Source organism: Oscarella lobularis, chromosome 8 (assembly GCF_947507565.1).
Source record: "Oscarella lobularis chromosome 8, ooOscLobu1.1, whole genome shotgun sequence".
NCBI lineage: Eukaryota > Metazoa > Porifera > Homoscleromorpha > Homosclerophorida > Oscarellidae > Oscarella > Oscarella lobularis.
In genome coordinates this window covers 203,172-229,092 of record NC_089182.1, presented here as the reverse complement: position 1 = coordinate 229,092, position 25,921 = coordinate 203,172, and the positions used below count along the sequence as shown (strand labels likewise).

The following is a 25,921-nucleotide window of genomic DNA, read 5'->3' as shown; positions in this document are numbered from 1 at the left end:
CTCGCCGTCGAAATAACGGGTCGAATGCACGAGTCTGGGTAAGCAGCATTCGTTTTTTGTCTCATGGCATCCGCAAAGAGTCGACAAAACGCGTTTTCTTTACACGTGGTCTTCTTTTTCGATTTCTTTTAGTAAGAGCATATCGTCGTCGGCATTGCCGTACACACAAAGCGTTTTAACGGTACGGGAAGCGAAATTGAAGTCGTACAACGAACGGGGGCCCCATATTGGGATCTTCGCGTGGGGCCTCACTCCTTCTCACGTAAGTCACTTCTCTCATTCCTTTCACTGCTGTCGTCATCAAAGGCACCTTTCGGTTTTCCATTTCCATATTCGCCATCAGAAAGCTTTCGATACCTTTTTCCACACAGACTTCCACTTGCATCAACCTTATTTTGTCTTTTCCCTCTTTTGCGACCGATGCGCGCATGAATGATCCAACTGCCTTTGTATATAAGCGCCACCAGAGCAACTCCCGATGTCAAGACGAAGAGTCCTTTCACATCTTCAATTCCAATCGATTTCCTATCATTCTGTCTTACTGTAGTCGAACATGAACTATTGAGCGTTTCCTCGAGCGTTTTCACCATAAACTCCGTGTCTAGAAGATGACTCAGTTCCCGATTAATAGCACTTATGTAGGGAAAATTCTTTCTCATTGGAAAACCGTATCGCTGATCTTGCACCGTCGAACCGACGACAATAAAATCGCAATCTTTCGCCGCTATTCCTATGACGTGGGGCGAATCGGCGATATAGGCGACGATATCACCTTTCCTTAGTTTGTCCTGTGCGTCCTGGGCATCCAGAACCGGAACGAGATTCTGAGCTAAATTGAGTTCGTTTTCGACGTAGTCCCAGTTGGATGTACCGTAGCGGCAACCGACTCGGCTTCCGACGAGTTCTTTGTATGTACTTATAAATTTATCGCTGTTCTGACGCTGTGTCAGAAAAGCGGCCATGTTTGCGGTGTAGGCACCGATCATAACCAGACACGTGAAACTGAGAACGGCGCTGTAGATTCGACCGAGCCATTTCTTGAAGTTTTCCGCTCGATGAACGGCGAATAGATGAGTCAAGGCCACGTTCGTTGCGTCAGAAATCTGATGCAATTTAATATTTTTTCTGCTCGGATTTGGATGTCCTCTTAGTGACTGACTGTCGACTCCTTTTGGGTCGAGGTAGTAGAGCACTGGTGCGGCGCTCAAAAGGCTTAGGAGAAATACTAACCAAACCATTCTTTCAAATGGTTCAAAGAATTCGAAGTAGCTTGCTTTCGCGTTTCTGGGTCGACGTACGAGCATTCTCAGTCCGGTGTCGTAGTAATCACGACTGAAAGTGGCGTATTGAGCTCTTTCGCTGGTTATGGTGACGCTGCCGACCACCATGTCGTACGGGCTGCTTAGATTACCGGCAATTTTGACAGCATCCAGCCAACTTTCAGTCCAGAGGGTGTAGTTTAGATCAAAATTAATTCTTGGACTTTCTGCGACCTTTTCTATTGTTTTCACTGCCACTCCTGTGAAATGGCAACCTGTGTGATCTCTACGACTCACACACGATTCTCCCGTTGCAGAATCAACGAAATCTGTAAAGGGCCACGATATTGGAACGAGTGCTTGGACGACAATTTTTGACTTTCCCGCAGTGCTGACATCGACGGGGGTGGCAGTTCCGTTGCCAGGCCATCTCATCATCGACAGTTCGTGTTCTTTGAAAACAATGCGGTCCACGTCCCACGTTCCGAAAGGGACCATTTTGCCCTCCCTATAGTTAACCACTTCGTAGACCCCACGTCGCGCTGCATTATTCAGTTGAAATGATCCGGTCACACCAGTAAAATTCAAAGATGATAGTCTCCGAAGAAGAAGAGATCGAAGGGATGCGAGTGGGAGTTTCGGTCCACCCTCAGCCATAACGTCTCGAGCAGCTTGTCCTATTGCGTTGGCTGCGTCATAAGCGTATATGGAGTTTAGCCACAAACTCTTTTCCTTGCCCTTATATGATTGCAGTTTCGATTCGAGGTTCTTTAGCTCGTCGCTTTGTGAAAGCTCGTGTCGAACGCAAATAATGCCGTTCATTGTGATTGGGTCGAACATATCCGTGCCGTAATTACAATTGACGACAATCCATGCTTGCGATTGGGCCAAGAGGCCTTCCTTGTGAGCGAATTCGAGAACAGCGTTTGTTTCTGTTCCCCTCACCGAAAGTACAAATATCTTGACACCTTCCGCACCCAAACGTCGTATCTCTGCCCTTTCTCTATCGGTGAGATCCCTATCATGTGGCTCGGTGAGGTGCACAGATCCGACGATGGTAATTTCAGTATTCGGAGTCAAACTTAGTGCTGCCTTAATTCCTTTGAGTCCCACATCGTCGCCAGAATGTATAACTCCAACTCGAGACCAACCGAAATGTTCTAGGAGATATTGGACGACGCGAGCGGCGTCGACATCGCTGGGACTGACGCGAAAAAAACCTGGATACAGCTTTGCGAGCCGTTGCTCGTACTCCAAACCTGACGGCGAAACGATAGAAACAGATCTATTCTGCGTCACGAATGATGTCAGTTTCGCCGAGGCGGCGTCGACGGCACCGATGATTGCCGTGACCTTTGCTTCGTTGACGTGAAAGAGTGTTGCCGTCAATGCATCCCAGTCAGTCGTAGTCTCATTTGCAAACAATTCCATTCGCACACCGCCGGGCAGAAGCGCTGCTGCGTTCATTTCGTCGACGGCGAGCTGAACTGCCCGAAAGGGCTGGTCTAACAAGGTACCGCCTACTCTAATAGGCGGCAATGAAAGACCTATCCTAAAGGTAGCGGCAGCTCTGACGAAGCGAGGTGCGCGCGTATTGGCAGCGGAGACTGCAGACAAGCAGAGTGCGAAGAGGGCATGCAGCGCAAACAACATCCCACCGTATATATGCCCCAGTCGTCTCGGGAGGGATTGTTCTCAGCATCCCCCTCGTGCGAGGGATGAGGGCTAACTTTATTATGCAAAGGTCCACGTTTGCCTTGGGCTACTAAGCTAAGTCTGCATCTTCGTCAAAACCTTCACTCGTGTCTTGACGACAATGAGAAACTTTGACAACAAAACGACTCCAGCCGTGGCCACTGCGAGCACAATTAGACCTTTTACGTCTTCCACTGTGTACGACCTAAGGTCGTCCGACGATTGTAGGGGAGGACAAATGCGATTTGCATTCCGTTCGAGGTACAAATTTATGGCTTTGTCGTCGAGGCCTGCTCGAACGATTTCCCTGTTGATTCTGAACAAGTACGGCGAGTTCGGTTTCATCGGAAACGCGTACTGCTGCAACTGAGCTTTGGGTCCAACGACGACGAAATCGCAGTCTTTCGCCGCCGCGCCCATAACATGAGGAGAATCTCCAATAAATGTGTCGATATTTCCTGAACGGAGTAACTGAGTTGCCCTTTCTCCGCTTTGAACCATAACCAGATTTTTTCCCAAATTTAGTTCGTCTCTAACATAGTTCCAATTTGCCGTTCCCTTGCGACATCCCACTCGGCTACTGAGCAGCTGCTTGTAGTCCTTGACAGCATGATCATGTAAACCACGATCCATTAGGAATACGGCTAGATTCGCCGTATAAGAACTTATGAGAATCAGGCACGTCCAGCTTATAATTACTGTATAAAACCGTGCAATCACTCTAGTAACATTTCCCGCTTCGTGAACGGCAAAGCACAAGCAAAAGACAAAGTAAATAGCGTGTGCTGCATCGTGGAAGCGGGTGTCCCATTTGCCGTTATATTTTCTCCTTCTCGCCGATTCAGACGCAACGGCCTTACCGTCTAAGTAATATAGAGCTGGCGTGACCAATAGCAAAATGACAGCAAAAACGACCAGCCATACATTCCACTTAAATGGCCTGAATATTTCTCCGTAACCAGGCACAACTTTATGAGGCCGTCTAATAAGCATCCGCAGACTAGAATCGTAATAAGCTCGACTAAAGCTTGCTGAAGCTGCCCTGCGTGTATTGATTGTAACACTTCCGACCGCTAAATCCCAAGGCGTGCTTACGTTCCCGACAACGCGGCACAATTCGTCCCACGACTCGCCTCTCCACAACGTGTAATTCAGTTTTGCTCCCGGAAACGCTCGATCTTGAATTCGTTCCATAAAATCGATTGCTATTCCGACGAACTTGCAGTTATTCTGATTCGTGCGTTCCGTGCAATTTTCGCCCGTTTGGGAGTCGATAAATGCCGTGAACGGCCACGATAAAGGAACGAGCGCCTGTATAGTACGGTTATAGGTCGTCTGCAGGACTTTGTCAAACGGTCGACTTTTTTGTCCGCCGGGCCAAATCATGTTGTTCTCTTCACTTGTGAAGACCAACTCGTGACGACTGCGCGACCAGCTTGCAAAGGGCACTAGCCTACCATTGCGATAGTTCAATACCTCGTACTCGGCTTTTCTTTCCCAATCGTCGAGTCGAAACTTTCCCGACAACCCATCCACCGTAATGTTCCGCAATTCTTGAATGAGCTTGGATCGTAGAACAGAAATTGTTTCGCGTCCGACTGGAACGTTCTTTAGAGCTTGCACGACGGCTTGCAGAGCGTCGTGAGCATAAACCGCCGCTTCCGTCTGCAGCACGTTCATTTCCAAAGCTTTCTTCGAGTACGGCAGTTTTTGTCGAATGCATATGATTCCGGACATGGTGTCCTCGTCGAGAAAATCGTCGCCGTAGCTGCAGTAGACTACAATCCAAACCGTTCCCTTTGTCAGCAAACCGTGCCTACTGGCCGCAGACAGTACCATATTGACTTGTTCCGCTAGACAGGCGACGACGTAAATCGTTGCATTGCAGTTTCGTAACGCATTGATTTCGCTTTCTGTCAAACTGTCACGAGTCGACGAGAGAAAGAGAGAGGTCACGACATCGTATCCACGAGTTCTCGCCTTTCGCACTGTCGATCGAACATTCGTCGGCGCGTAGTCGGCGTCGGAGTGAATGACGGCAAGTCGAAACCAGTCGAAATGATTTAGGAGACTGTCGACGGTGTGCACAAGGTTCAGATTGTTCGGGGAAACGCGGAAAAAGGTCGGATGCAGTTCGGGTATACGTTTAGACGTTTCTGCCGACGGCGACACTAAAGCGACTGACCGGTTCTTCGCTAGGGTCGATACGAGTTCGGCTGATAGCAAGTCGGTGGCTCCTAAAATCGCCACGACTTGCACTACGTTTATTTGCCATAGAGTTGCCTCGATCAGGTTCCAAGTAGAGGTGCCTGTGTCGTTGATGACGAGGTGGATACCAAATGGTGCGTTTGGGTTCTGATTGAACGCGGCCACGGCTTGTTGAACAGCGCGAATCGGTTGGTATAACATCGGACTGGTTGGTAGGAGAATTCCCAAGTCAACACTCGGTTTTTCCGCTTTTACGCTTAGGAGAATTGCGCTGAAGAGTCCCAAGTAGAAGGGAGAGCCTTTCAGGTTGGACATGACTGTCAAAATGGCAATACAAACTAACGCTGCTATTACTTAATCGGAAGGAAAAACGCGAAAGTGAAAGGAAGTCATAGGTAGACTAGAAACAACGTATGGGACTAGGTATCCTCAGTTTCAAGAAGTCTCCTGTAGGTTCCTATAGTTCCATCGATCAAATCCTTAACATCACTCTCGTTCTGGCGAACGTAACTCTGCCATATTTTGTCTTTTGCCTTTCGCTTGACATAGGCCAATCCCTTGGCAATTATAGCAGCGACGGCGACGGCACTCGACAAAATAAAAAGACCGCCCATGTCGCTGATCGTAATTGTGTCCTGCTGACCTTGAAGCGAGACAACAGGACATTTATTATCGAGTATCCGATTCAACGACTCGATAACGAAATCCTCGCGAATGGCATCGGCAATTTCTCGATCCACTAGCGTGCTGACAGGAAGCGTTCGCTTCGTTGGAAAAGCGTACACTTGCTCTTGCTCTTGCCTCCCCATGACGATGATGTCGCAGTCGCGCGCTTCCATTCCGAGCACGTGAGGAGTGTCGGCAACGTAGGCGGCAATTTTTCCGGCTTTCAGTAGCTCCGCAGCCTCTTCTGGCCCGGAGACGGGAACAAGATGTCGCCCTAGATTTAGTTCCGTCTTAACAAAATTCCAATTTGAAGTTCCATTTCGACAGCCCACGTAATCGTCTACGAGTTCCTTGTACGTTGCCAGGGTTGCCGTCACGTAGCCGCGAGACGTCAGGAAAGCGGCCATATTAGCAGTGTACGCGGCGGTGACAATGAAAACGAAAAAACTGAGCGTAAACACGAAAATGTGACCGAAAATTTTCGTGACATCCTCGGCTTTGTGAACGTAGAACGCCGTGCAAAAGCTGAAGTACATGGCGTCGGCCCAATTGTGCAATTTGCGACTCAGATCAGAAATTTCTTGCTTTGGAAACGCTCGCGTCGAGTCCGTACTGACGGCTTCCGGATCAAGGTACATTAGAACGACAGCAGAGAAAATAAATGCGACGACGAGGACGAGCCACACGGACCATCCAAAGGGCTCAAAGAAAGCAAAATAATCCTTTTTATTCTCTGTTGGTCGCTTGACGGCAAATCGTAGACCCGAGTCGTAGAAGGAATGCGTAAAGCGAGCCAATTGGAGTCGCTCGCTCGTCACCGTGACACTTCCGCAAGCCATGTCGTACGGAGTCGACTCGTTTCCGACGATGCGAACCATCTCCGTCCACGAGCCTGTCCATAGTGTCAGGTTCAGTTGCAACTTCAGTTTGCTGCTTGCTGCAATGCGCTTCAAGAGCTCTATAGCAACGCCGGCGAATTGGCAGTTTTTCCAATTACTTGCTTCGCAGGTTTCATTTGTTTTGGGATCAATGAGTCCTGTGAATGGCCAGGAAATAGGCACGAGTACGTTGAAGACGTTTTTCTCATTTTCTTTCGGCGTGTCTTGAGGAACGACCAACTGACCTCCAGGCCACGATATGTGTTCCGCTTCGCTATTGAACCTCAGCAAATGAACAGTCGTCCAGTCGCCAAATTTAATCAGCGTACCATTTTTATAGAAGGTGAAGTCGTAGCCTGAGGAAGTAGTATTAAGGCCACGATCGAACAGAGTGAACGTTGTGGAAGCAGTGACGTCCTCAAAAATTCCTGTTACTAATTGTTCTATCAGATTATTTCCATACGGTCGTTCGATAGGAATGTACGACTGTTCACCGGAGGGATAACCAAGTAGCGCGTCACTCGTCAGAACGCGGTGCAGTGACTGAGCCAATATTTTCGTCGCTTCGTACGCGTAAATAGACTCCAACCACGGATTCTTCTCTGCTGAGTCAACAGTTTTCATTTTCTTCCCAAACGTTTCCATTGTGTCGGGCTCAATGTGCTGAGTGACGCAGATGATTCCGGCCATAGACGCCGGACTGAGAAGATCAGTACCAGAATTACATCGGAGCACGATCCAGGCCGTTCCTTTGCTTAGCAAACCGGCATTGCTTGCCGTTTCTAAGACGACATTGACCTGATATCCCGGCACGACGACAACGAAAATTCGGGCTTGCGTAGAGGCCAGTTGACGGATCTGTTCAATTTCGTCCTGAGATATTGTATCGCTGCCCGACCTCTTCAGGAAAACGGCACCAATGATGCTGTAGCCAAACGTTCTCGCCAACTCGATTGTTTTTCGCACGCCATTTCTTCCGTAATCATCGTCAGAGTGAATGACGGCAACGCGTCTCCACGCATACTGATAGAGAAAATCGTGCAGAGCCAGTGCCAGATCTCTATCGTTCGGACATATCCGAAAGAACGTCGGATACAAGTCTTCTGAACTCAGCTCGTAATCGACAGCTGACGGGGATAAAAGCGGTACTTTAGCCTTCTTTAGAAGTGGCGATAGAAGTTTGACGGCCGATGCGTCAGAGCCTCCAATTATACCAGCTACTCGAGCAACATTCAGTTGCCATAACGCCGCCTGCATTGTCTCCCATCGATCGTATCCCGTGTTATTGTGCACCACATCGAGCCGATAGTTCGGTAGGATAGACGGGTCGTCATTGATTTCCTTGACCGCCAGCTGGACCGCTTTTAGTGGCTGGTTCATCGCTTTGACTGGCGGTATGAGTACTCCTATGCGAACTGTGCGAATGGGTCGCACAGTGGGGGAACTGGAGTCGACTACATAGAAACAAGCAAGGATGAGAAAGACGATCATGATGCCAGACGTATTGGAGGAGTTGCCTTTAATATCAAGAGTGGTCTCCCACATACAGTAGGTATAAGAATTAGGCTCGTCGTCCTTATTAGAGATAACTACTTTCCTCTTCCATGTCGTCTCTTCTTCTGTATTCTCCGGCATCAATTCGGGGTTCCTTTTCGTCGTCCCCTACGTAATAAATTGTCAGAGTTTCAGCTTGATGCCTGACTCGCACAAGAAAATGATAAAAAATTTTGCAAAATATGAAGAATAGGGCGACAGCAGCCGATAAAAGAAACAGGCCGCTGACGTCTCGAATACTAATGCTTTGAGCTTCCTCGTGAAGGCTAAAGGGCGGGCATCTGCTGTCTAAAATACCCTTTAGCTGAGTGGAAACGTAATCATCTTCCGTGGCTTTTGTTATTTCGGTATTAATTTGGTGAAGCAACGGGAATCCTTCCTTCGTTGGAAATGCGTAGACCTGTTCTTGCTCTTGAGCTCCAACCAATACGTTCACGCCGCAGTTGTCTGCAGCTACGCCCATCAAATGTGGAGCGTCTGAAACATATGCGTCAACTGAGCCCGCTTCTAGGAGAGCCACTGCTTCGTCGCCAGTTAGAACACTTGTAATCGTGTCGTGAAGCCCTAGATCAGTTTGAATAAATGAGCAGCTTGCCGTTCCGTTCCTGCAAGCTATACGTTGACCTATCAGGTCTTTGAAATCGTCTATGATGTCGTGCTGTTGTCGATTTGTCAGAAAGGCAGCCATATTTGCCGTATAAGCGCCGACAATTATAAGGACAAATAGGCAAAGAACCACGATGAAGATGCGAGCGAATATGTTGTTGACATGATCTTGGTGTTGAGCGCCAAAGAAGGTGCCAAAAGCAAAATACGTTCCGTCAACCCACAAGTGAAAGAATTTTTTCCAGGGCCCAAGTTCGTTATACACCTTGGGCGTTTCACTTGCGATTCCTTGTGGATCCAAGTACATGATCACAAAAGAGGCAACAACAGTCGACAGGGCAATCAGAACCCAAACAAGCGTTTGAAACGGCCTAAAAAATTCAAAAAAGCCCCGGTCGCTTCCATCGTGCCGCTTTGTGAGTATTCGAATACCAGTGTCATAAAATCCTTTTGTGAAAACGGCATACGCAGACCTTTCGCTTGTGACGGTTATACTTCCAACAGCGATATCGTATGGGCTGTCTTTCTGCCCCACTGTCTTCACGAGATCAGTCCAAGGACCAGTCCAAAGAGTGTAGTTTAGTTGCACTTTTAATGTCTCGCTGTTGGCAATTTTGTTTATGAGCCGAATCGCGACACCGTCGAATATGCATTTGGCTTGATCTTCTCGGCTCCAGTGGAGACAGCTCTCATTCGTTTCCGGATTAATAAGCGCCGTGAATGGCCACGACAAAGGAACAAGAGCGTTGATCACGCTATTAACGTGCACTCCTGTTGGTGGACTGTTCGGAGGAGTGACGATATTACCCGGCCATCGAATTTCCTCGTGGTTCGAAAAGAATTCGAATCCTCTTAGTGCTTCCCACGTGGCAAACGGAACAAGATCGCCGTGTATGAAATTTAAAAATTCGTACCGATCGGCTTGAACTTGATCGGAAAGTGAAAACTGTCCGGAAATTCCTCGAAAGGTGCTATACTCCAATTCCTTTAGAAATCGTCCGGCTAATTTGCTGGGATAAGGCTGAAACTGAACCGAGTCCTTTCCAGTCAATAGCTGAGGAAAGACATCATCAACACTTGTGTTTACGAGCGACTGATTCAAGGCTTGAGCAATAGCCATCACCGCGTCGTAGGCGTGTACAGAGTCCGTCCAAGGACTCCTTCCTATTTCAGAGTCTGCAGACGAGGATGCATTCATCATGTTCCACAATGTTTCCGTACCCTTAGCTACACTTTGACGAATGCAAACGACTCCGCTCATCGTTTCGACGTCAAGAACGTCGGTACCGTAGTTGCAACGAGCGACAATCCATCCCGAACCAGGACGCAAGATTCCCGCTTCGAATGCGACGTCTAAGACGAGTCGTATTTCGCTTCCAGTAACAGCCACAATAAAAATATTCGCTCCGGTGTCTTTCAGCTGCCGAATTGACCTGATGCTTTCGACGTCGAGTTCGTTGTGCGGCTCGGGCAATGCCACAGAAGCGACAATTTCTAACTGGTACGAGTGGACGGCCAAGGCAGCTTGGCGCAGAATTGCAATAGCGTAATCGTCATTGACGTAAATAATTGCTACTCGAGTCCAACTAAATCGACTAGCTAGAGCCAAAACAGCCCTTCCAATAAGCGTATCATCGGGAGAAACTCGGAAGAAAGCCGAGCTCAACTCAATAGCAGTTGTTTCACTAAAACTGACGGCAGATGGGGTCAGAAGTGGGAGTGCTGCCTGCCCGAGAATGGGCGAAATAACGCGAACAGCAGCTCCATCGGACGGCCCAATGACCGCAACAACTTTCGCCGTGTTGACCTGCCAGAAAGTTTCTTCGACGAGCTGCCAATGACTTCCATCCGTTTCATTACAAACGATTTCAAGTGAAACGCCTGGCAGCATCGAAGGATCCGCATTGACGTGTTCGACAGCCAGCTGAATAGCTTTCAGGGGCTGATTTAGAGTTGCATTTTTAGATGTGATCGATGGGAGGAGCACTCCGATTCGCAGGGCGATCTCGCTGCCCGAGGCGAGAAAGTTCAAGCCGAAATAACAGAGGGCAGCGAACATTGTCAGAGGAGACAACGCACCACGCCTGTATCTCTGCATATTTCTGCTGCCTTCAGGGCGACGATGTGACGTGAAATTATGTGCACTTTGCCTCGGTGTTGAGCGTGTTTACTGAAGCTCACGTGCTGCACTAAGCATACATATCCATATATGAATAAGCCTAAAGGCTCCTATATGAGAAAATATCGATTTCAGTCATTTACACCATAGATTTTGAATAAGTTCCATTGCTGATAGGTTCTCCGCCAGGAACGTCAGCATATTCTGGTTCCGAAAAGTAAATGTTAAAATTTTCCGCTTTGCTGCGTCTCGATCGTACGCCAACGTGGTAGACAGCTTTGAAAAAGACAAAAAGCGACGCCGCAACTGCGGATACGACGAAAAGACCGGCAACGTCTCGGATACTTATGGGATCGGTGTGAGATTCGGAGTCCTCTTCGACAGGAGGACATTGATTATTTAGAACTTTCTGCAGCGTATTCGTAACAAACTCTTCGTCGATCGCAGCTGCGATTTCCTTGTTTATTTGCTCCCGGAATCGAAAATTCGTTTTCGTAGGAAATGCGTAGAATTGCTGCTGCTCTTGGCTTCCAACGACAATGACGTCACAGTCTCCTGCTGCGAGACCGAGAACGTGGGGAGTATCCGATATGTAAGCGTCTCCTTTGTTGCTTTTTAAGAGCTCGACGGCTTCGTCGCCTGTTCGAACTAACGTAAGATTTCCTCCCAGATTCAATTCCTCTTGGACATAGGGAACGCTTGCTGTTCCTTTTCGGGCTATTACACTTCGACCAATGAGATCTTTGTAGTCGGTTATCATCTCCGTCATATGCGGCCGATTCGTCAGAAAAGCGGCCATATTGGCAGTGTAGGCTCCCACGATGATGAGAACGAAAAAACAGAGCATCACAAGGAGTATTCGAGCGAAGATGTTGTTAACGTTCTCCTGCTGCTGAACGAAGAAAAAGGTCGCAAATGAAAAATAGGTGCTGTCCACCCACGAGTGAAACAGTCGTTTCGCTCGACTCATTTCGTTGTAAACCTTCGGCGGTTCGCTCACAACGGCACTCGGATCAAGATACATGATCACAACGGCACATACCAGCAGAGCAACGACAATCAATAGCCAGACGGCCCATTCAAAGGGCTTGAAGAATTCCGCTAGTCCCGGCGATATTGTCTGAGGTCGTGCCGTCAAGATTCGTATACCGCTGGTGTAAATGCTGCGCGTGAAAACGGCGTACGAGGCTCGTTCTTCTGTTACAGTTACACTGCCAATGGCCATGTCGTAAGGTGTGCTATCGTTCCCTATGACTTTTACCATGTCCGTCCAGCCCTGTCTCCAGAGATGATATTTAATCTTAGCTTTGATTGTCTCGCTATCTGCTATTTTTTTCATTAGCTCAATTGCCACGCCCTGAAAGGTGCAGTCAGTTTGATTTTCCGGAGGTAAGTGTTCGCAGTTTTCACCCGTCGTCTTATGCCGTAAACCTGTAAATGGCCACGACATTGGTATAAGGGCATTAATAACGGAGTCAGACTGAACTGAGAAGCCAGTTGGAACGACTGTCGTGTTGCCAGGCCAGCGAATAGTCACGTTATCCATCGAATTGAATCGATCGTTCTGCGTCCACGTAGCGACAGAAAGCATTTCTCCATCATTATAATTTAAAATGTCATACGTTGATGCCTGTTGAGCAGAAAAATCAAATGATCCCGACATCCCTGTAAAGTTACCCTGACGCAATTGCCGAAGAACAGAATGCGCATACGGTGACGGAAGCGGACGAAAATCAAGCGAATCGGACAGCTGTTGCCTGGGCGACATGCTTTGCACGTCATTTATGACCTGAGCGACGGCCATCGTCGCATCATAGGCATGAACGGAATCAAGCCAGGGACTGTATCCAATTCCGGAGAAGGGCTGCGAAGCAAACTTCTCCCACAAAGCCGTCGTAACGTTTGAATCCACTCGCTGTCGTATGCAAAGAATCCCGTTCATCGTTCTCTCGTCGAATACGTCAGTACCGTAATTGCACCAGACAACGATCCACGCGTAACCGACGTCCATTAGCCCAGCTTCGGCAGCGACGCTGAGAACGAGATTCAATTCGCTGCCGGCGACGGCGACGACAAATATCGACACGTCGGCGTCCTTCAGACGACGCAATTGTTGAATTTCCGTCGCGTCTAATTCGTTGTGTGGCTCGTGCAGATAGACGAAAGCGGCGACGTCGATCCTGCTTTCGTCGCCGGTGAATGTATTGGCGATCGCTTGCGCTCTATAATTGTCGCGCGTCACAATAACGGCCACTTTGGTCCACGTAAATTCGCCCAGCGTCTCCTGAACGACTTGTTCGAGGTAGAGATCGTAGGGAGAGACGCGAAAAAAGGTCGGGTGAAGTAGAATCGACGTGTCTGTGTCGAAACTGACGGCGGATGGAGTTAGAAGTGGAACGCCGGCTTCGGCGGCGATTGGTGAGACGACTTGAGTCGTCGAGCCTTCTGCCGGACCAATAATAGCGTCGACTTTGGCGGCGTTGATTTGCCATAGCGCAGCCTCCATTGTTTCCCACAGTCCGTCGCTTGTATCGTTGGCGACGATCTCGATGCAGGCGTTTGGTAATAGCGTTTCGTCGGCGTTGATTTGATTGGCCGCCATTTCTACGGCAGCTACGGGTTGATTTAGCTCTTCGTCTGCGATTACGATAGATGGGAGGAGTACGCCCAGTCGAAATGTTGTCTTTCCCAGGCAATTGTCTGCTCCGTTGGACTGGGGTGACGACAAAAGTTTAGACGGGCGAGCATACGCAGTGCTCGAAAGTGCCAAAGCAAAGCAAAACAGAACAATCATTGGCAAAGAGAAAATGATTTATGCAGATTCCCGGACTCGAGGGTGCGTTCCTCTCGCCGCGAGACGCGTGGGTCTGAAGAATACCACACGCCGCGAGTACATAACTCTATTCATTTACAGGTTTTGAAAAACAAAATTCGTGCTAAGTTGTGTCCAGTACCTCTACTACTAGTACACTACAGTACAGTAAGCCAAATCAAATAATTAATTAATTACATGTATCTGTTTGTGGATGAAGAGGTAAGCGTTCGGCAGAGCCATCTGGAGAATTATTTTTCGATGGAGATGTTTGCCGCTGGATCGATAAAAAAAACGTGGGTGTGATGACAACGCGCATGCACTGATGCAGCCAAAGCCCGTCCTGTTTGTCTTTTAATATCACCAACGTCGTGGGACTAACGAACGGCATTCCATTCCTATTCTCGTCCCTCGAAGCGACGAGCGAAGCCAGTTCTCTCTTCACCTACGTCCGCCTCGCTTGCAGAACCGGTTCTTCTCTTCCTCTAATCCTGCAACGCCTCTCGCGACAGTCACGCGATGCAGGACGACACGACGCGCCAAGACGACGCCGCTTTCGACGATGGCAACGCCGCGACGAGCGGCGCGCCTCAAGGTGCGCTCTCCACGCTGTCGCCGGCGGGGACTCAGCGGGGGGGCCCCTTTGTTTTCGATTCGGTTCTACGATCGCGTTTTGTAGCCGTAGAAGACATGCTCAAGGCGATAAAACGGGCCGGCGGAAGAGGAGAGAACGTCGATTTCGATATGCCCTTTCTTCAGCGCGTTTTCGAGAATCCGGAGATGGAGTTTCTATTACAGGTACAGTACACAGGAGAAGTCGTAATGAAATGCGCATGGAATGGGAGTCGTTTTTTAAGACTTACGATAAACTGATGGAACACGGGACTATTGGGGTGGAAGTGAGAAGAAATGTGAAGGAGGACGAGAGATCGTCATCTGATCAAGCAGAGGAAGTGAGAAAAACGGAGAAAAAATCCCTCCCTATTCGTAATTGATTAATTTGTCTAGTTGCTGTCTTCTTTTGATAAGAATGATGGAGTTAGGGGAGGAGGGGAGGAAGAAGCCTTGGCTCGTTTGTTGAACGAGTCCCATTTGAAAGTAAACTATAACCAAGAGGGAAAATTCATTATTTTGATTTTGAGCTATAGAATTTATTGGCTGCCTATGATGACGTCGTAGACGAACGATTTGAAATTGAATTAGACAGTCTTCGTCGTCTTGACTCTTCTTCTTTTCCCGAAGGGGAAAACGCCGCTGGTCAAACGTCAATAGAAAACGGAGATATCGATATGTTTCCTCTGATTAAAATCGTCGGAATTCACAAGAAACGAAACGAGCCATTGGTAAGCATTTCCCAGCATCACAATAACATTTTTCGACTCATTTTAATTAATTAAAAAAAGGGAATTACCCTGACAATCGAAGATAACCAGTTGAAAATCACAAGAGTAATAAAAGGAGGCTCGGTCGACAAACAGGGTCTCCTTCACGCGGGTGACGTCATTCTGTCCGTCAATTCCTTTGAAGGAAAACCCATAAACATGAAAGCGAAATTGGTTAGAGGGGAGAAGTGACTCTAGTTCCGTATCCAATGGGAGCGATTCTAGGCTGAAGCTGAAGGCAGTATTATGCTCAAAATCGAGGCAGCTGACGTAGACGATAAGGAAACGACTTCTGAGGTAGCAACTCCATACGGATAGAATTATTAATTATTAATTATTAATTTTGTTTTAGCTTTTCGTTAGAGCTCACTTCGATTTTACTCCCAAAGATTATAAATCCATTCCGAGTATCGACGCCGGTCTTCCCTTCAAGAAAAGAGACGTGCTTAGAATTCTTGATAAATCGGAATCCAATTGGTGGCAGGTCGGACCGCGATACGTTTTTTTTTTCACTTTCGATTTAAATCTCAGGCTGATCACGTTGCTGCGAGTAGAAGTGGCAAAATTGGGCTCATTCCCGGTCAAATGTTCGAAGAGAGGTTCAAACGTTCAACGGAAAATGTTTGTCTACGTATTTTTACTGTTTTTCTTTAGGCGAAGGGTGAGTATTGCGGACGCTGGCGTGTCCGGCGACTATGATTCCTCATCAAGATCAGGTAATAATTTTATATGAGGGGATGGATTGACTTGTATGGGGATGTCTCAGGTTGTCTTCCTTTTGCGAAACGAAAGGAAAAACGCCGGCTTATGTACACGTCTTCTCGAAATCACGGTACATTTGAAAACCACGTGATTTTTCATCGCTATAACTTTATTTCTAGAATTTGATAAACACGAATTGGTGATTTATGAAGAGGTGACTCAAGTTCCTCCAGGCCAACGCAAAGTGGTCGTCTTATTAGGCAAATGCAATGTACTTGTTAAGTAATTAATATTGATTGGGTATTTATTTATTACAGGAGCTCAGGGAGTGGGCCGACGAAGTTTGAAGAAACGACTCATGGCGTCGCATGGGGATAAATTTGGAACGACAGTACCACGTGAGGATACATAGATATTTATTTATTAAAATCATCTTAGGGGGTTTTTTTAGATACCAGTCGCGCGATGAAGAGCGGGGAAACGAATGGGGGAATCTATTGGTTTGTATCGCGTTCGGAAATGGAAAGCGGCATACTGAATCACAAGTTCATCGAATACGGCGAATACGATGATGAAGTGTATGGAACGAAGGTAGATTCCGTTAAAGGGGTTATTCAGAACGGAAAGATCTGCGTTTTGGACGTCAGTCCATTGGTATAATATAAAAAAGACGCGTCACCTGCACATTGTTTCTAATTTTTTTCTTCTTTCTCAAGGCTCTGAAGTATTTGCGAACGGCTGAGTTCAAACCCTATGTCGTATTCGTCGCCGCTCCCGGAGCCGCTAAACTACGCGAATTACGTCGAGCCTGCAGTCCTGATCAATCGGGAAAGCCGCCGACGGTGAGTGAGCCCCTTGGCTTGGGGGATTCCTCTATATAGTCTCGTCTCGTATAGGAGAGAGAACTGTCCAAGACGATCGAAGAGTCTCGACATCTCGAAAGAGATTACGAGAGCTATTTCGATTTGAAATTGGTCAACGACAATCTCGACGACACGTTTGCGCTGCTAGAAGGGGCCCTGGAGAAGCTGGACAAAGAACAACAATGGGTTCCAGTCAGCTGGGTCTACTAAAAAAAGTTCCATCTCCCCCGTTCATTAGATTAGATTACCTCTAGCCACGCATCTTGCTGAGCGTCACCCTGCACAATTTTTCCTCTCTTTTCTTATCTTTTTCATTTACCTTGGACCCTTGACCTTTATTGTGTAGTTGGGGTTTTTTTTTCACGTCCGGATGATCTTCTTTCACTTCTTCTTCCTTCGTTGTATTTGTGTCCGTCTTCATTCGTGTCCGTACAAGGGGCAAATTTCTATTTTGTTATTGTTGCACTCTTAAAAAAGGCTTTTCCTAAACTAATTATCTAGTTGAATGTTTCATTTTCTTGCAAGTGCGATTAGAGCGCCAACAGCGGCTGCCGCGGCAACAGCGACCCCGCCTCCGACAACGGCCAATCCCATGAGACCCTCTACAAGAGAAAATTTCATGGGCAAGTGACGTCAAAACGAGATGCAAACGTACCTCGGTGAATTTTTCTTTTGATGATTCTTTCCAGTTCTTGCGCTTGCTGGTTGTTCGGTTCCGTCGAGAGAATTCTCTGGACGTACGGTAACGCTTTGGAATATTCTTCCAGGCGATAATAGGCGACAGCAATATAAAAAAGATAATCTCTTTGATCTGTTCCTTTGTTCGTCGTGCAAAGGTCTAGGATATAGGATAGAAGGGGAGTCGTATTGTGTTTTACTGTACTGACTTTCTAGAAGCCCGATTCCCTTATGGATGTCGTCTTTGTATTGGCTGCGAGTGAGAGCCCAAGCGTAGCTGAATTGCGTCGAGTCTTTCACTTTGCCTTTACGACGTTCCTGCACGAATTGACGCTCAAAGTTCTAAAAAGGATGTGTTGACCGTAGGAGTGGTTTCTCTGGAGGCGCTACCGTACTTTCAAGTCGTCCAGAGGTATCGTTTCCTTTAGAATGCTTTCCATTCGATGCTTCTCTTTAGCGAAACGAACCTGTACGCAATGATAAGACCTCTCTGCGGCGAAAGACTCGCAATTCTTACTTCCTAGAGGTAAAACAGCCGATCGCGAGCTGGATTCACGGAAGCCCGGATAATAACACGTATACTTCTCTTTGAGGCCGCTTTCTCGCTGCCTGGCTACATTTTTCGAAGGTCTTGCTTCAGTAAGCGATACATGAGCAAGCGCTGCGTTGCTTAATAACCTCAGAAGGTCTTCGAAGAGTGGGGGAGAAGTGCGCCCGCTCTTTCTATTCCTCTACCGCTTCCAATGGCGTCGTCGTCTTCGTCGTCGTCTTTTCTCCAAACAGGATCGGGCTATCGACGCGTTCCAGACGTCGATTTGACCGAAGAAGGCGGCCATCGTTATTACAGGGGAAGGGAACGCACAGGAAGTCCATCACTAAGCGCCAAAGTCAAGAAAAAGTACTGGAAAACCAAACAGTCGTGGATCGAAAAGCGAGGCAAGAGGCAAGACGAATACGTCGTCGCCGGAGACGCGCAACTCGATCTAAGACTCGAGGCAAGAGGGAAAAAAAGTTTGAATTTTATTTAATTTTTTTTTTCTTAGCACATGAAATCAATTCAGGCGACATCGGATCGTCTGACTAGAATCTGTTCTGCATATAGGAAGAAACTCACTGGTTAGAACACAACGTTTTCTTTTGTACGTGGGATAGAGGAGGCGTTTATTTCAGATACGTCAGATCGTGAACAGGAACTCGCTGATTTTCTTCACGCTGAAGGAAATCAAGACGAATCTCGTGCTGGTAAATCAATGCTCAATCTTTCCAAAGTTTTTGAAGGAGACAGCGACGAAAGGTGCGAAACAGATCAAAGGAATTAATTAATATAATTATAAATTTTTCAGGATAAAGTGCGTGACTCCTTTGACTCGTCTTCACGACGAGATGGAGACGTTTTGTCGTCGCGCTTTAGCCGACGCCAAGTCGACCACCGATCAAATGGAAAAGCTGAGAAGAGAATATCGCGGCGGATTGCTGTGGCTCAAAGACGCGTCGAAAAATCTGGATCCAGAAGATCAGAAATTGCTGCAAAAATATCGCGACGTAAGAGGAAGAAAACTGCAATTCTGACATGAATTTTTTTATTTTTATTAGGCCCAGAAAGCTGTGAAAGAGGCGAAGCGACGATTTGATCGTTTAAAAGTGGATGTCTGTGAGAAAATTGAAGTGCTAAGCGCTAGTCATTGCAACTTGCTGTCAAAATCTCTTAATCCTTATTACCAGTCTCTAAGCGTGAGCTTTGGCGAATCTGAGCAGCGTTTCAAAGAGCTGCTGGATTGGTCCCAATCATATCATCATCATCAGTATCGATTATTGAAAGATGTGGTGAAGGAAGGGGAAGCGTCGGAGCAGGCGGAAGATTGGGATTCAGATCTTTTTGGGTCTGCAAATGTTGAGCAATCGGAAGGCAAAGTGGAGGATGATGAAGAGAAATATGAGGAGGAGGAGGAGGAAGAGGAGGAGGAGGAAAAGGGAGAATTCGATTTGAGAAAAAGAGACGATGATAACGGCGAGGAAGAGGAGGGAGAGCCGCAGAGTGAAGAGCAGAAATTTATAATGGAAGAATTGAGACGACTGGATTGGCCGAATTACACAAACGAAGACAAAGGTGGCGAGGAGAAAAGAGGAGGAGAAGAAGAAGAAGAGAACGACGAGACGTGGGAAAACGAACTGAAATTAATGACTCAAAAGCTGAAGTCACCTCCACGGCAATCCAAGGATGATTTTCTAGAGAATTTGGCTAAAGGTAAAGGGGATTTGGTAATGCCGTCAGATTTATTAGATTTGGACGTGACTGATTTCGAATCATTGGACCTTTCGCCCTGTTTGAAACCGAACCAATCACAAGAAGCGGTGTCACGTCAAGAGGAGGAAGGAAGGATTGCAAAGGAAGAGCAGGAGACGGCAGACAGACAAAGGAAGCAGAAGAAGAAGAGTCCAATGCCAATGTCTGCGTGGTTCAATCGATTTGCTGAACTGGATCCCTTTGCCAATCACGATGAATTGGAATCAGGAGGTGGCGGCGGTGCGGGAGACGGCGAAGGGGACGGTGAAGAAAACAGCTCAAAGTGCTAGATATCTAATTCTCTGATACATGCATCCCCTCATAGGAAGTCTTTCAGTACATGTGCATTATTAGTTTAGTATCTTCTTGTTTTTCTTGTTCTAATTTCTTTCGTCCAGATTTCGCTCGCTCTCATGAGCGAAGATATGACACCGAACAAGCCAGCCGAACCGCGGTCGTGCCAGCCAATCAGGCGTAGATTTCCAACGGGAATGAGCAAGTCGCACGTATCTCTTATCAGATCCCAGTAGGACTGTTGCGTTTTTCTGATTTTGATTTTGTAAATGTCTTGCACAACGCATAGAATGAGTGCAAGTAGCCACGTCCAATTGGATTTCCTTGCCATGGATTCTGCATCGAAAGGAATGTGAAGGGCTTTGGAAAGCCAAATGACGTGATCGAAAACCATCCAAAGCGATTTTAATAGTAGAGAACACGTTTCCAATGCTGACACAACGACGTCCGGGTTTTGTCGCGCTTCCAATGCTCTAATTGCGAACTCGAAAACATTGAAAAGACGAAAAACTGGCAAGGTAAAAAGGTGAATTAATTAGAACACTATCTCATTTTACGCACGTTTTCTCGAGATCGTCATATGAGACTCGAATGCTTGAAGAAATAGGGAAGCAAGACTGGTGCCGCCATCATCATCGTCATCATCATTATTGAACCGCACTCGTAGCAGCAATCTGCTTAGGTATTGGAGCGTTCTGAGTGAAAAAGAGCCGTTTTATGAATTATCGAGCTGCGGTTGGACGAATATAGCAACCGCTGACCTGTAAACTTTATCTCGACCTGCTGTCAATTGCAGGAACGCGATGCAGTCCTTTGCGGTATCCATTCGGCGAAACGGAGGAGGAACCGCGAATTGATTTCAATACAGTTATTGCTCACCGCGCGTGTGGCTAAGGAATTTTCATGCAATTTGCATTGATTTTGGGCTCGCTGCGGTCATCTCAAAGTTCTACTTCCAAGAGGACGAGCGCTCGGGCAACGAAGTCATCAGGAGTGTCACGTCGATATACGTCATTGTATTTCCTGGCGGGCGACCACGTGGGCGGAGCAAACCAATGAGAAGAGCCGACGCATAATTAATCTCCTCAAAGCGTGGTCACGAGATCGCCTCGCGATCGATCCCCGACTGTATTTCGTCAAGGGCAGGAACTTTTGGTCGTGCGTCTCCTGAGACCGTATTTTTGAACGGCGGTGAGCATCCCCGCGGTACTCTAGCACTCTCGACACCCCGAAAACGATTTCCCGTGGGTCCCCCGATCGACAAAGACCATTGTTCGAAGAGAAACATATGATAAAGGGCCATGTTTGGACTGGGAATGACAAACGGGCGCGCGACCGAACGACAAAATACGCCTTCGGATCGTCGCCTCGCGCACGCGTCCCACCCATTTCAATCGCAATCTCAACCCTCTCTCTCTCGCGCGTCTCCCCAGTTGACGTAGGACGAGAAAAGAAGAAAATTCGATCTCGGCCCGAGGGTCCTCGCCATCTCCATCTTTCCCGTGTGAATTGTTGCTCGTATTTTCATACCAAAACATGACAGCTCAACAGGGTAGGCCCCTCGATCGGCGAACGATTTATCCATTTTTCATTGTTTCCCCGACAAGCAGCCCAATCGCAACATCAATATTACGGCGGCGATCCGGTAAGCGAAAAAAAAAAAGCGACGACATCCGACGATCGATTGGGGTACATGTCGCGCCTTTAGGCGATGCAGTTCGGCGGCGGCGGCGGCCAACAATCGCCTTACTTGCCCTCTCCTCTGAACAGGTGACGACGCGCTTTTTTTTCTCTCGCTTTGCGCACTCGCTCGCTCCCCTCGCGCGCGATCTTCCCCTTTGATCGTCTTTGGCGGTCCTGAGACGACTTATTGAATCGGGCTCGCGGAGAGCGTCGATTAGCGCGTTATTAGCGACGCGCTCGAGTCGCGATCGCGCGGCAATCTTCGTCCTTTCTTTGACTCGCAAGGAATCATTTCTTTGCTATGGATTCGGCGGTCGAGCTTAATTGGCTGTCGCGGGCGGGGTCGGCGTCCCGTCGCATCCGTTTATATCCAAGCGATCGCGAGTCGCTTCGCTCATTCGACGTGCTCCCCGCAATCGCTAGAGTCATGGTATTAGGCGGCGCTAACGCGTTAAACGACTCCCTTCATCATCAATCCGTTTTGGATATGATCCTCGACATGACCGATACGTCATCGCCTCCCAACTGCCAAGGGTCCGTAGTACTGTAGTACAGCAGTACAGTAGTCGAGACTGATACATGTATCATTGGCAAACGGACTCCCAAGGCGCTACAGCAGCCGCTCATTGTTTCCTTTGTTTTTCTTTATAGGCAACAGAGTGGTGGTGGCGGCGGCTTCTCTGACCCCATGACTGGTGGTGGCGGTGAACTCGGCTTCGACCCGTCGACTGGTACATACGTCGTTTTTTGATGGTGATGTCATTGGCAAGGGTTTTGTTGTATACCAGGAATGGGCGAGTTGCTGGAATTGCTCGGTTCGCCCGGAAGACCGCCACCCGATTCGGGAATTGCATCAGGAATTGCAACAAGCGGCGTTCCATCTGGCGCTCCGTCTGGCATTCAGTCAGGAATTCAGTCAGACACAGAAGACGATCCACCTCCGCCGCCATCCAATCACAGCGGCGTAAGCGACTGGCGACAACCGAAACGACCGCCCTCCGCATCATCAAGAGGAGGAGGAGGAGGACTGAGGTATTTGACTACATATTATATCTGGCGGTCAATCTACATACATTTATATCGACTTTATAGTCATCCTCCCCATGGCATGTACAGCGAACCCATTCAGGATGATCCCATGAGCCGAATGAGCAGCGTCAGCATTCCCGGCACCCCCGCGGAGCCGAGCAGCATGCAGCGTCTAGCGGAACCGTCCGCGATGCTTCGGAACGCCGTGATGAGTATTATCAACTATCAAGATGATGCTGATTTGGCGGGGCGTGTTATCCCCGAGGCAACGCGGTTGCTAGGCGACGGAGATCCGTCTGTCGTGAACCACGCCGCTTTGATTGTGCACGAACTGTCGAAAAGGGAGGCGAGTCGACACGCGATTATTGGAAATCCGGCGCTGATTGGCGGATTGGTTCACGTTCTTGGAACGACGAATGAACCCGATGCCATGAGATCGATTAGCGGAACTCTTCACAATTTATCCCATCACAGGTAATTAATCGTATTGGGTATGAGAAAATGATTCGATTTGCGGCGCGTAAGATTTGTCCGGTTTCATTATTTAATTTCCTTTGTGGTGAACGTGGATTGGGCTCGTAATTTGGTGTTTATAGAGGGCGTCTTTTATATTCAAAATTGCCTTAATCATTTGCATTGCCTCATTTAGACAAGGACTGTCTTCTATGTACAAAGCGGGTGGAATTCCAGCTCTTGTTCGTCTTCTTGGGTATGCAAAGGAGATTCCAATTTGGGGGAGGGAGAAGCTATATGGGGTCTCTTTATCCAGTTCGCCCGTCGAGAACGTTCTCTTTTATGCAATAACCACTTTGCACAATTTGTTGCTACATCAAGACGGAAGCAAAATGTCACTCCGCATCGCTGGTAATAAATAAATAAATAAATAAATAAAAACTCACTCTATTATTATTTATTTTTAAGGGGGGCTTCAGAAAATGGTTTCGCTTTTGTCGAGAGGAAATCCGAAATTTTTAGCCATCACCGTGGATTGCCTTCACATATTGGCGTATGGGAGTCAAGAGAGCAAGCTGAGTATTCTGGGCTGCGGGGGTCCAGCGGAACTCGTTCGAATCATGAAAACGTTTACGTATGAAAAGTTGCTATGGACGACGAGCCGTCTTCTCAAGGTCCTTTCCGTTTGCCCAATGAACAAGCAAGCCATAGTCGACGTAAATATAAATAATATATATTTGATTTCCTCTTTTTTTTGAATAATCGATTGGTGGTGTATTTTTAGGCTGGAGGTCTCGCAGCCCTGACGGCTCATTTGACGGGTCGGTCATCGCGTCTCGTACAGAATTGCCTGTGGTGTTTGAGAAATTTGTCCGACGCCGCGAGTCACCTTCAGAATCAGCAACAATTGCTTCAAATTCTCATACAGATGTTGTCGATTAATGACGTGGCGTCCGTGACGTGTGCCGTTGGAATTCTCTCCAATCTCACCTGCAACAACCTTCAGAATAAAGTAAATATAAAAGTCTTATGTATAGTGTGTCTTTATATTGTTTTTTCTTCTTAGGTTGTTGTTTGTCAGTGTGGTGGGATTGAGGCTTTGCTTCGCATATGTTCTCAGGCTGGTGATCATGACGAGATTGCGGAGCCGGCTGTGTGTGCGCTGCGGCATCTTACCAGTCGACATCCGGAAGCGGAAATGGCTCAGAATACGATTCGTCTTCAATACGGAATTCCTATCATTGTTAAGATTCTTGATCCGCCGTCCAAGTGGCCTCTTCTCAAGGCCGTGATTGGTCTGATTCGCAATCTGGCGCTCTCTCCGCATAATCACACTCCGATAAGAGAGAACGGTGGAATTCATCGTCTCTGTCAATTGCTGTCTAATGCTCATCAGATCGTACAGCGCCAACTGTCTCTCGGACCCGATACGAAACCAGCAAGAGTGGTACGTAAAAGTAGACAAATAGAATTAACTCATCTATTTTTTTTGTGTGTGTGAAGGATGGAGTTGCTATGGAGGAGATTGTCGAAGGATGTGTTGGTGCGTTGCACATTCTCGCCAGAGATCCTGCAAATCGAGCTGTCATACATGGATTAGCGTGCATTCCGTTATTTGTACAAGTACGTAAAGTAGTTGGGGAGGGAGATCTGGCGTCTCTATATAGCCCCTCTTCGTAGTTGCTTTACTCGTCTCATGAGAACGTTGTTCGCGTTGCGTCTGGGGCCCTATGTGAGATGGCTTTTGAGAAAGAATACGCGGAGGCGATTGAAGCGGAGAACGCGGCGGCGCCTTTGACCGAATTGCTACAGTCAAGAAACGAAGGAATCGGTAAATAATCAGCAAACGAAATTAAACTGATTGTCTAATTGTTTTGCTTAGCAACGTACGCCGCTGCTGCACTCTTCCGGATGTCCGAGGATAAGAGCCAGGATTACAGAACGAGATTATCTGTCGAATTGACGTCAACTCTGGCTCGAACTGACTCAGCAGGCGGACAGTGGTCAGAGGTAATTCTTATTATAGACGCGTAGGTATTGGTTTATGAACGTTTTCGTCTCTAAAAAGACGGATACGTTCTCGAGGCCTTTGAGACAGCAACTGCAACAGCAGTTGATCGCACGCCCAGGAGGTTACCAGGGAATGCAGCACATGCAACAACAACAACAACAACAGCAACCACCCCAAGGTAGTTTTTATAATGATTGATTTTGTACTAAATTTTATTGGTTTTCTTAGCTGCCGCTGCCGCTGCCGCAGCTCATCACGCCGCTGTTGCGAGACAAATGAGTGGTGGAGGCGTGGGGCCACAGGTTCCAGGGGGATTCAATCCCAGTTATCAGCAACAACAGCCTATGATTCCTCAAGCGTCTTATCAACAGCAGCAGCCCCAACCTGATTTATCGTATGATGGAATGGTGGGCCAATCGGGTGGTTTCCCTCTCGCTATGCAAACAGACGGACCCCAGCAATATTTTGACACTGACCTCTAGACTTTTATAAGTGTTACATATACGTTTTAAGTTCTAGAGAGGGGTAGAGTAAGTGGTGTGCCCCGTAGGAATGTGAGTGGAAAATGTTCTATGTTGTGTGACGTCACGTTTTGTCTCTTTTTTTAATTAGCGAGGAAAATCGAAACTGTTTCATTTTATCGTTAGTTTAGCGACACTAGAAGAGTTCTTCTTAAAGATTTTAAATGAATTAGCGAATGTTCTTGGAACTCACGTGCGTACTCCAATCCCGTATAGAACCTTAC

At 47.6% G+C, this 25,921-nt stretch overlaps 10 protein-coding genes across 12 annotated transcripts; 3 read left to right on the top strand and 7 right to left on the bottom strand.

Moving 5' to 3' along the window:
- Positions 1-44: 44 nt before the first annotated feature.
- LOC136189904 (uncharacterized) lies at positions 45-3,020 on the bottom strand. The gene has a single exon (XM_065977950.1). The coding sequence runs from the start codon at positions 2,910-2,912 to the stop codon at positions 249-251; it is 2,664 nt and encodes an 887-aa protein (XP_065834022.1). The 5' UTR covers positions 2,913-3,020; the 3' UTR covers positions 45-248.
- Positions 3,021-3,029: 9 nt separating this feature from the next.
- On the bottom strand, positions 3,030-5,477 carry LOC136190029 (uncharacterized). The gene has a single exon (XM_065978105.1). The coding sequence runs from the start codon at positions 5,475-5,477 to the stop codon at positions 3,030-3,032; it is 2,448 nt and encodes an 815-aa protein (XP_065834177.1).
- Positions 5,469-8,283, bottom strand: LOC136189903 (uncharacterized). Its single transcript, XM_065977949.1, has one exon. It carries the CDS (start codon positions 8,249-8,251, stop codon positions 5,582-5,584), a length of 2,670 nt encoding a protein of 889 aa, XP_065834021.1. The 5' UTR covers positions 8,252-8,283; the 3' UTR covers positions 5,469-5,581.
- A 2-nt stretch (positions 8,284-8,285) lies between these two features.
- Positions 8,286-10,997, bottom strand: LOC136189902 (uncharacterized). The gene has a single exon (XM_065977948.1). It carries the CDS (start codon positions 10,962-10,964, stop codon positions 8,286-8,288), a length of 2,679 nt encoding a protein of 892 aa, XP_065834020.1. The 5' UTR covers positions 10,965-10,997.
- A 65-nt stretch (positions 10,998-11,062) lies between these two features.
- Positions 11,063-13,772, bottom strand: LOC136189905 (uncharacterized). Its single transcript, XM_065977951.1, has one exon. The coding sequence runs from the start codon at positions 13,585-13,587 to the stop codon at positions 11,125-11,127; it is 2,463 nt and encodes an 820-aa protein (XP_065834023.1). The 5' UTR covers positions 13,588-13,772; the 3' UTR covers positions 11,063-11,124.
- Positions 13,773-14,160: 388 nt separating this feature from the next.
- On the top strand, positions 14,161-17,257 carry LOC136189909 (protein PALS2-like). Its single transcript, XM_065977954.1, has 16 exons — positions 14,161-14,392; positions 14,477-14,595; positions 14,655-14,750; positions 14,806-14,895; positions 14,946-15,140; positions 15,201-15,353; positions 15,405-15,476; positions 15,532-15,663; positions 15,711-15,778; positions 15,834-15,895; positions 15,946-16,011; positions 16,061-16,141; positions 16,199-16,279; positions 16,333-16,535; positions 16,598-16,723; positions 16,778-17,257. The coding sequence occupies exons 1-16, from the start codon at positions 14,317-14,319 to the stop codon at positions 16,952-16,954; spliced, it is 1,797 nt and encodes a 598-aa protein (XP_065834026.1). The 5' UTR covers positions 14,161-14,316; the 3' UTR covers positions 16,955-17,257.
- On the bottom strand, positions 17,136-17,979 carry LOC136189925 (mitochondrial fission 1 protein-like). The gene is made up of 5 exons (XM_065977976.1): positions 17,940-17,979; positions 17,818-17,889; positions 17,632-17,764; positions 17,400-17,582; positions 17,136-17,346 (listed from the first exon to the last, which is right to left on the bottom strand). The coding sequence occupies exons 2-5, from the start codon at positions 17,860-17,862 to the stop codon at positions 17,255-17,257; spliced, it is 453 nt and encodes a 150-aa protein (XP_065834048.1). The 5' UTR covers positions 17,863-17,889; positions 17,940-17,979; the 3' UTR covers positions 17,136-17,254.
- On the top strand, positions 17,979-20,155 carry LOC136189911 (islet cell autoantigen 1-like protein). The gene is made up of 6 exons (XM_065977960.1): positions 17,979-18,061; positions 18,109-18,417; positions 18,466-18,538; positions 18,593-18,716; positions 18,766-18,964; positions 19,016-20,155. Exons 2-6 carry the CDS (start codon positions 18,166-18,168, stop codon positions 19,994-19,996), a joined length of 1,629 nt encoding a protein of 542 aa, XP_065834032.1. The 5' UTR covers positions 17,979-18,061; positions 18,109-18,165; the 3' UTR covers positions 19,997-20,155.
- On the bottom strand, positions 19,985-22,384 carry LOC136189923 (peroxisomal membrane protein 11B-like). Its single transcript, XM_065977974.1, has 3 exons — positions 20,762-22,384; positions 20,562-20,695; positions 19,985-20,510 (listed from the first exon to the last, which is right to left on the bottom strand). Exons 1-3 carry the CDS (start codon positions 20,824-20,826, stop codon positions 20,062-20,064), a joined length of 648 nt encoding a protein of 215 aa, XP_065834046.1. The 5' UTR covers positions 20,827-22,384; the 3' UTR covers positions 19,985-20,061.
- LOC136189901 (catenin beta-1-like) lies at positions 21,086-25,889 on the top strand. 3 transcript variants are annotated; one of them, XM_065977946.1, is made up of 17 exons: positions 21,086-21,191; positions 21,434-21,552; positions 21,611-21,645; positions 21,709-21,770; positions 22,335-22,414; positions 22,472-22,715; positions 22,776-23,186; positions 23,362-23,421; positions 23,482-23,576; positions 23,634-23,881; positions 23,950-24,177; positions 24,232-24,612; positions 24,669-24,788; positions 24,846-24,996; positions 25,048-25,175; positions 25,234-25,354; positions 25,405-25,889. In XM_065977946.1, exons 2-17 carry the CDS (start codon positions 21,537-21,539, stop codon positions 25,656-25,658), a joined length of 2,634 nt encoding a protein of 877 aa, XP_065834018.1. In that variant the 5' UTR covers positions 21,086-21,191; positions 21,434-21,536; the 3' UTR covers positions 25,659-25,889. The 3 variants fall into 3 exon arrangements, with proteins under 3 accessions (XP_065834018.1, XP_065834019.1, XP_065834017.1); XM_065977947.1 differs by lacking the exon at positions 21,086-21,191 and having other exon boundaries at positions 21,202-21,552; XM_065977945.1 differs by lacking the exons at positions 21,086-21,191; positions 21,434-21,552; positions 21,611-21,645; positions 21,709-21,770 and adding an exon at positions 22,068-22,217.
- Positions 25,890-25,921: the final 32 nt, after the last annotated feature.

What these genes read in the sequence shown, in the direction of transcription:
- LOC136189904 (XM_065977950.1), bottom strand. Translation starts at nt 2,912, where the DNA reads ATGTTGTTTGCGCTGCATGCCCTCTTCGCACTCTGCTTGTCTGCAGTC.
- LOC136190029 (XM_065978105.1), bottom strand. Translation starts at nt 5,477, where the DNA reads ATGTCCAACCTGAAAGGCTCTCCCTTCTACTTGGGACTCTTCAGCGCA.
- LOC136189903 (XM_065977949.1), bottom strand. Translation starts at nt 8,251, where the DNA reads ATGTGGGAGACCACTCTTGATATTAAAGGCAACTCCTCCAATACGTCT.
- LOC136189902 (XM_065977948.1), bottom strand. Translation starts at nt 10,964, where the DNA reads ATGCAGAGATACAGGCGTGGTGCGTTGTCTCCTCTGACAATGTTCGCT.
- LOC136189905 (XM_065977951.1), bottom strand. Translation starts at nt 13,587, where the DNA reads ATGGCGGCCAATCAAATCAACGCCGACGAAACGCTATTACCAAACGCC.
- LOC136189909 (XM_065977954.1), top strand. Translation starts at nt 14,317, where the DNA reads ATGCAGGACGACACGACGCGCCAAGACGACGCCGCTTTCGACGATGGC. An exon ending in TTTTGGACGTCAGTCCATTG is followed by an intron (nt 16,536 to 16,597) that starts GTATAATATAAA and finishes TTCTTTCTCAAG; the next exon opens with GCTCTGAAGTATTTGCGAAC. An exon ending in AATCGGGAAAGCCGCCGACG is followed by an intron (nt 16,724 to 16,777) that starts GTGAGTGAGCCC and finishes CGTCTCGTATAG; the next exon opens with GAGAGAGAACTGTCCAAGAC.
- LOC136189925 (XM_065977976.1), bottom strand. Translation starts at nt 17,862, where the DNA reads ATGGAAAGCATTCTAAAGGAAACGATACCTCTGGACGACTTGAAA. An exon ending in GGGAATCGGGCTTCTAGAAA is followed by an intron (nt 17,583 to 17,631) that starts GTCAGTACAGTA and finishes CCTATATCCTAG; the next exon opens with ACCTTTGCACGACGAACAAA. An exon ending in CAAAAGAAAAATTCACCGAG is followed by an intron (nt 17,347 to 17,399) that starts GTACGTTTGCAT and finishes TTTCTCTTGTAG; the next exon opens with AGGGTCTCATGGGATTGGCC.
- LOC136189911 (XM_065977960.1), top strand. Translation starts at nt 18,166, where the DNA reads ATGGCGTCGTCGTCTTCGTCGTCGTCTTTTCTCCAAACAGGATCGGGC. An exon ending in AACTCGATCTAAGACTCGAG is followed by an intron (nt 18,418 to 18,465) that starts GCAAGAGGGAAA and finishes TTTTTTTCTTAG; the next exon opens with CACATGAAATCAATTCAGGC. An exon ending in GAAGGAGACAGCGACGAAAG is followed by an intron (nt 18,717 to 18,765) that starts GTGCGAAACAGA and finishes TAAATTTTTCAG; the next exon opens with GATAAAGTGCGTGACTCCTT.
- LOC136189923 (XM_065977974.1), bottom strand. Translation starts at nt 20,826, where the DNA reads ATGGATACCGCAAAGGACTGCATCGCGTTCCTGCAATTGACAGCAGGT. An exon ending in GGTCGAGATAAAGTTTACAG is followed by an intron (nt 20,696 to 20,761) that starts GTCAGCGGTTGC and finishes TTTTTCACTCAG; the next exon opens with AACGCTCCAATACCTAAGCA. An exon ending in TATGACGATCTCGAGAAAAC is followed by an intron (nt 20,511 to 20,561) that starts GTGCGTAAAATG and finishes TTACCTTGCCAG; the next exon opens with TTTTTCGTCTTTTCAATGTT.
- LOC136189901 (XM_065977946.1), top strand. An exon ending in AATATTACGGCGGCGATCCG is followed by an intron (nt 21,646 to 21,708) that starts GTAAGCGAAAAA and finishes TCGCGCCTTTAG; the next exon opens with GCGATGCAGTTCGGCGGCGG. An exon ending in AATGTCACTCCGCATCGCTG is followed by an intron (nt 23,577 to 23,633) that starts GTAATAAATAAA and finishes TTTATTTTTAAG; the next exon opens with GGGGGCTTCAGAAAATGGTT.